The sequence below is a fragment of the Aplysia californica genome, unplaced genomic scaffold, assembly GCF_000002075.1.
Source record: "Aplysia californica isolate F4 #8 unplaced genomic scaffold, AplCal3.0 scaffold01612, whole genome shotgun sequence".
Classification (NCBI taxonomy): Eukaryota; Metazoa; Mollusca; class Gastropoda; order Aplysiida; family Aplysiidae; genus Aplysia; species Aplysia californica.
Window position 1 is genome coordinate 16,609 of NW_004798882.1, and position 7,692 is coordinate 24,300.

Sequence of the window (7,692 nt, forward strand, 5' to 3'; positions counted from 1 at the left end):
CCCCCACAGCACAAAGCCACCTACAGACCCTCATCTCCCAGCTGTTGTCCCAGACCAAACCTCTCTCTGGCCTCAACCTGGGCGCCTCGGACAGCCTAAGCCTAAGCCTAAGCCCAAGCCCAGCCACGGCCCAGGGCTCTGCTAAGCCTGTGCTCTCCACGCTGCTGAGAACTTCCTCCTCCCAGGATGCGGAGCCAATGGTAATTTTTTTTTTCTTTGTTTTTTTTTTAAACCGCTTCACTGCGGCTCAGCGTGCGGTGTACGTCCATAAATCGGGCCCTCCCATGTGCTGTAGACGTACAGAGTACGGCCGGCAATATCGCTATTTTGTTTTGTTTCAAACCCCACCGGTAATTTTCAATTTAGTATCGAGAGTGGACTCCCCTGAAAGCTCTTTTCTTCCCGAGTTGGACAAGCTTTAGTTTGCCCTAGTTAGACCAACAATGACTGAAATAGCGTGAATTATAGCGTCGCTGAACTGTCACTCTCTCTCTTCACAGTTCTAGCGTCTCACTCTAGCTCCGAGCTACGGCTGATCACTCGCAGTGCATGCTCTCAACGTATCAAGCTATCAAAGAAATCCTTGCTGATAATGATAGCGGTTCATTCATTTCCCCTTTAAAATGATATAGACATTGTTATGCGTTTGATGCATTACCACAGAGTAAATAGCATTTTAAAAGGATCGCCCGTTTGAGTGCTATTCCTGGAAACAAGGTCAGCATAGGGCGAGGAATATAGGTCAGCAGTGAAGGGGTTAAAATAAAAAAATTTAATCTGTTATTTGACTGCTCAAGCAGCCGCATAACAAGGAAAGTGTTAGATTGGAACCCCCAGGGTAAAAGATCAAGGGCAAGACCAGGTGGAACCTGGAGAAGAGTCACGGAAATGGATACGGAAAAGTGGGAAGACCACATGGAGTGACATCAAGCGACTAGCCGCGGATAGGGAAAGGTTTAAAGTGTTTGTTCGTGGCCCATATCCTTATCCAGGGTGGTTGGCGGGTGCTCTGGTGTGGTTTGCTCCTTCTTTCCTATCAAACATCTATCGTCCAACCTTATCTCCCCTCCTTCTTTTTTGTGTTTGTTACTCTCTTGTAACACCTCTAATCTTCGGCACTTATATGACCTTTTTGTGTTGCAAGTGCCGTAAAACTCTTACTAAAACTTTTTTAAATCCAGGGTGAGAAAGGCAATGATGGTGATGATGATTTGACTGCTCAGTTGATCCCAACAGAATTTTAGTTTTTGTAAAATCCATTATTCTTTACGGCAAACTGTAAATAGTTGTTAATTTAGAAATAAAGATTGCCGTTATAGCGTTCCTCATGCTCATGTAACATTATGCAGTTGTAAGCGCTGTAAAACTTTTTCCTAACTGAAACTGCTTTCGGAGGGTGGGTGGTTGACGGGTGCTCTGGTGTGGTTTGCTTCTTCTTTCCTATCAAACCTCTATCGTCCTTATCTCCCCTTCTTCTTTTTTATGTTTGTTACTCTCTTGTAACACCTCTAATCTTCTGGATAATATGACCGTATGCAGTTGCGAGCGCGGTAAAACCTCTACTAAAACTTAAAAAACTGCTTTCACAGGCTATTATCGAATGTTTTTCATGAATACCTCGTCTTTTCACATGCAGGCTGGAAGGAAAGGGACAGGATCGTCCACGTCGGCCAGTTCAGATGTCAGAAGATTGAGGCAGATATCGGGGGCTGGAAATATCGCCGCTGATGTACCCAGTACCGCTCCACCGCCACCACCACCAGCAGCGACTTCCGGTACGACCATCGCCACCGCAGGGGATGTGGGCAGTCAGAGGGCGAGCCCGGACCGCGAGCGTGAGGAAGCGGACGGGGACTCCCAGAGCGCTGACAGTGGCAAGCAGAGGGAGCTGTTCATCGTCACTGATGAGAGCGAGCTGGCAGCGGCGAGTAGCGCCACCCGACGGGACCGGCCCATGTCCTTGAAGAGACGGCGCGAGTCGGCGGGACTGTCGCTGTCACTGCCACCGTCACCCAGCAGGATGACAGCGACATCGTCTTCGAGCTCCTCCCCACCCGCCCCCGCCCCCGCCCGCCCCAATCAGCTGTTCCTTCAAAAGTCTCCGCTGTCACCAGGAAGACAACAGCAACAGCAGCCAGCCACCAACCTCCCCAGCCCGTCTCTCCTCGCCTTCCTCCCGGCCTACGTCTCCTCGCGGCAGGCTCTGAAGGGTCGCTCGGGCAAGCCGACGGACCAGGGCCCCATCATCGGTCAGTTTGTCCGCAAGGACAGCCAGATGACCAGCAGCACGGCCAGCGTGGCGCTCACCCCGAGCCTGGTTCTGGCCGGTCAGTCCCAGCCCTTCCAGTTCAACATTCCCTTCCCTGGTGGGGCAGGAGCCGGGGGGCTGGACACCCCAGTCACGCCCTCTGCCTCCTCCACTACCTCCCTGACCTCCGCGACCTCCGCCAGCGGTGGCTCCAAAGGTTTCCCCCGCACTATTCCAATCGTGACGATCACAGACACGTCTGGCGACACACCCAGCCCCACCGCGGACACACCGTTTGCCAGACTGGCTGACCCTTTGCCGTCCCAGAAGGCAATGCCACTGTCGTCGTCATCTGTGGCGACATCACGGCCCATTACATCCTCTTCCTTAACTTGGGCAGCAGTAGGAGCACCTACATCGACAATATCTACAACAACAACAACAGGGGGGCCGGCATTCTTCTCTTCTGCTCAAACTGTGACGACATTCTCCTCTTCCTCGTCACTGCCGTCTCTGGCAACCATAAAGACGTCGGTAAGTGGCACGGCACTGTCGAGTGTGAGTGGCGGCATCAGTAGCGTCATCAAAACGTCGTCCATCAGGCCGTCGCTGGAGTCGAAGGGCCGGTCAAACTCTGACAGCGCCACCTCGCTCCCCGGGGCCCGGCACGACGGCCCGACGAAGTCACTGCCTCCGCGACGCGACAGTGCCATCGAGTCTCTGATCAGGAAGAGTGCTATGCCGATGTTGCTGATGACGGGCGGGGCTGAGTACGCTGACAGACCCATGCCATCTCCCGCAAGCACCACTACGCTGGTCACGGGGGACAACTCTGCCACAGGCACGTCCCTGGCCACAGGCCGCGCGTCTTCTGCCACAGACGACAACACTCAGGACCAACCAGCGGCCAAACGGGTGCGCCGCTTGAGCTCGGGGAAGTCTCGCTTCCTGCGTCGGCAGCGGTCGCTCGCTGATGATTCCGCGTTTTTGTCACTGGACAAAGAATCTCCGTCGTCTTTGGAGTCCCTCAAAACGCAGAGTTCCGACGGGAGTGTGCCGAAAGCGGATGTTCCCGTGAAAACTGCGGCGGAGTTGGTCAAAAGCAAGTCGTTACAGGACCGCACGACATCCTCCGTGGAGCCTTCGTCGACTCTACAGTCATCCAGGAATTCAGCCCGTGGGGAGCAGGACTCGGAGAAAGTGGAAGGCGAGACAGAGGAGGAGGAGAAGAAGAAGGAGGGTCGTGTGGAAGCAGGCGAACAGCGCAGCGCCATCGGGCAGGTGCGGCAGGAAGTGGAGAAACAGCAGACGTCATGCATGTTCTGCTCCGAGACGTTTGCCAACAAGGAGGCCCACAACACGCACCTGCGCTCGCAGAAACACATCTGGGTGTTGGAGAACCTGGGCATCTTGCCCTCAGGTACCACTCACTTTATTTTTTTATATACATTTTTAAATATATATATTATATATAAAAAATATATATATAAATTTTGCGCTCATATGACTTTATGCAGTTGCAAGCGCCGTAAAACCCTTACTAAAACTAAAAACATATTTTTTTAATTCTTTTTTTATTTTTGTCCCTTACTCATTTCTATGAGATTGACACCATCTGATTAGTAGAAAAGGTGCATTTAATGATGGTGTCCAGTGGTGTATTACATACATAATTATTGTAATATGTGCGTCAAGACGTGGTGGAATCAGGCTTTCGTCAATTTTTGGCCATATGCAGTTATTGATATCGTCTGAAAGCAGATTCATTCGTCTTGCTTTTTATGAAAAGAAAAAAAACCTATTAATCTTGAATAGAAGTTGAGATATTTGCCAATGAAAGAGGTGGGGTGGTTAGCATGGTTTCAGGGGTAAAATTAGTGAGAAAATGGCCGCCAAAGTACAGTAACTTCTACAGCTTAAGAGTCCCTGGAAACTGAATATTTACATATTTTGTGCCATTAAACAGCATTTTTTCAGTAAAATTCACATGGAAATATGATTTTTTATATGGACATAAAAGGTGTTGAGCCAAAAAACAAAAAATGTTAAAAATTGCCATCACCCCTGGCAGGGTATAGGCCACATGCAAGCTCCTTCCATTTATCTCTATCCTGGGCCATCCTTCCTAGCTCGTTCCAAGTGAGCTTCATCTAAATTGCCATACTGGAGGGAAAATGCCTGTTTCTTCGATTTCATTATTTTGACAAGCGCCTGATTTCACCACGATGCCTTACATATATGTATCTGTTGCTGACAGAAATTCAAAGTATATAAATGTATGTCAAGGATCTGAAAGCAGCGTTGGTATAAGGTATGACGGTGGTGGTGGGTGATGATGTGGGTTTTATGTAGTTTTATAAATGATGATGAGGGATGGTGTTTATGTAATATTGACGTTAGTCCTATCTTCACTGTTCAGTTCATAACCAAATCTAGGATTCCAACAGGCACTGCCTATTATCAAACATCAATCATCCTTATCTGTCCTCCCTTTTTTGGGGGGGTATGTTTGTGAGCTCAAGTAACATCTCTATTCTTCGGCACCTATAGGACCTATTTGTGTCGCAAGTGTCATAAAACTCTTAAAAGATCCCTTGGTTTTCCAAAGTCAGTAAGAGTAGGCTTCCCCCACGGACAAAATTTTCAAAATTTCCTACCAACTGATCTTATGCAGTTGCAAGGGCCGTATAACCCTTACCAAAAAAAAAAAAAACCTAAAAAAAACCAAACTCGTACTAAAACAAAAATTAGGAAATGTAATTGATGGGAGTTTTTCTGTCCGGCCCACAGGAACGTATGAGAAGCTACGACAGAGCGAGAGACAGGAGAAGGGAGTTGGGAGAAGTCGGGAGGAGGAGGAGGAGAAGGTCAAGCAGGAGCTGGAAATGGAGAAGCAGACGCTGGACGGCCTGAGGATGGAGACCTCCGCCGCTGACGGTGTCCTTGACCCGCAGCCAGCCTCCTCAATGAAGACGGAGAGCGCGGGCACCGCGGCAACAGCCCCACCCATCTCTTCTGCTGTCGGGGACCGAGTGAGGGCCGCTGGCGTTATGGCGGCGGCGGCCGAGGGCAAAGGGGAAGCGAGCAAGGCTGGTTTGGTAGCCGCGGTACCGTTGGTGGGGCCTGTGGTGACCGACGTCCCTTTGTTGCGGCGAGCGTACAGTTGCCAGGAGGGATTTATGACGAGCTCGGGTGAGTGTGCTGTACACTAATGAGGAGGAGGAACCCCCCGGGGCGGTGCCTCTGACTGTGTGAAGTGTCTTTAGGCCATTCCCACCTGCTACTAAATCTATAAATGACGAAAACGTCACTAAATGTGTCATTAAATCAAACCAAGTGAACCTATTTTGATAGTTCCTCATCTAATGAATGGACTCCCGATAAAAGATGACCTGTTTTTGCCTATTGCTGAAAAGTTATTTGATGTCAAAGTCGTTGTAAAGGAATGTGCCCCAACTGCTGCCAGCTATTATTGCTATTATTAATTATTATTATTATTGATATCATTATTAATCATCATTATTATTGAATTTTTTATTATAATTATTTTTGTTTTATTATTATTAATAATAATGTATTATTTAATGCCTGTGACTAGAAGGCTTCAAGTGTTGTGCAGTGCAGAATAATCACTCAGGGCAATAGACAAACCAAAAGATGAAAAATATACATTGTGAGACAAATTGACAACACACACATGCACGCACACATGCACACACATACACACACACACGCACGCACACAAACACAAATACACTTGTGCAAACACACACACAAATACACTTGTGCTCACACACACGCTCACACACACGCGAGCGCACACACACACGCACAAATACACTTGTGTGCACACACACACACATACATACACACACACATACACACGCACACACACACACACATACATACACACACACATACACACACACACACACACACACACACACATCTTACAATTCCACACACATTCTCACATACAAAAAAGAAGAGATGGAGATAGAGAATGTGGGGTAGTGGGGAGGGAGAGGAGAGAGAGAAGGGGTGGAGGAGGAGAGAGAGATATATGAAAATGTACATTGTCTTAGTAAAATACACTGCTAGAAGATACTTGCAGATTTCTTCTCACAAGTAACCAGGTTGATATCATAGAGATTGTGATATGAGTTTGATTAACATATTCACTAGGTTTTTCTGTGGAAAGTTTTTTTTTCAATGAAATAGTAATAGATAATAGATAGCATTTGCATAGCGCAAATCCCCGCTCAGCAGCAAGCTCTATGTGCTTTACAATCGATTAGTGTCACCCAGCAGACCTGAGAGCCTTCTGAAACAATCTCAACTTCCTGGGAAGCATACAGTGCAAGCTGCCATTTATGGGCACTAAGACACTAACATACTGACAAGATCTTTCGCTGTCTATGGCATTCCCACCTTGGTGAAGTGAGGAAAATTCATCTAAATTGCCATTCCCAAGGACACAATGTAGGGCCCGTGGCTCAAACCCCCAAACCCGCATTTTCACGATTACGAGTCCGGTAGCCTAACCACTAGGCCACCGCTGCCACATCTTAAATCTAGAATCCGTTCTTGTTTGCCCTTGTAGGCACACTCAAATTCACATGCTTCCTGTTTCATCTTTATCGTTTTGATGAGGGCTTAACACATTTCCTACTTTGATGTACATAGACACGGTTGACGTATACAATGTTATTTTTGTTTTTTTCAGCTGGCGAACACTACAAGCAGAGCGGTCAATGATGGGCAGAACACAGATCAGGTTAGCGCTGAGCAGCTGGACATTGTGAAAGAACAGGTTGAGAGCATCATGGGAGATGTCAAGAAGGTTAGTTAGTACGCTGCCCAAAGCTGACAAAACACTTTTTTTTTGGGTGCATTTTGAGCATCAAATTTTTTTCATATGCAAAATCGGAAGCCTTACCTGTATGAAAATAATCAAAGTCAAACCGTGGCTAGTTGTTCAAGAACTTGGAGGACAAAGTTAGGAAGAACGCCTTTTCTAGATGGTTAAGCTGACAAAATGCCTTTTTAAAAATCTCGAAACTGCTGTGAATAAGAAAAAGATGTTTTGGCAGCATATGGTTGGCAGTGCAGTAGACCAACACTAACGGCCTGTTCAAAACAATTACCTGTACAAACAACCACCCCTGATCTTCGGCACTTATATGACCTTTTTGTGTTGCAAGTGCCGTAAAACTCTTGCCGAAACAACAAAACATGACTATTTGTGTCTTATTTTCCCAGATGGAATCAGCCAGCGATCGAGTCAGTTTTGGGGATTACTCTGCCTTCAAAGAGGACACAATAGCTAACTTTGAGGTGAGCTTTGTTCTTATGATGTTGTTGGGGATTTAACGTTGTTGCCTTTGTGGTATCCTCCTCTTCCTCCTCCTCCTCCTCCTCCTCATTCTTCCCCTCTTCCTCCT

At 47.4% G+C, this 7,692-nt stretch overlaps 1 protein-coding gene across 1 annotated transcript in view; it reads left to right on the forward strand.

Annotated features, from left to right (window-relative positions):
- Positions 1–7,692, forward strand: part of LOC101849270 — a gene marked incomplete at its 5' end in the record, with an annotated part of 30,155 nt that overhangs the window by 15,766 nt on the left and 6,697 nt on the right. Inside the window, 3 exon segments of the mRNA XM_013090874.1 lie at positions 10–200; positions 1,637–3,668; positions 5,039–5,440. Of these exon segments, the coding sequence (XP_012946328.1) occupies positions 10–200; positions 1,637–3,668; positions 5,039–5,440 (2,625 nt within the window).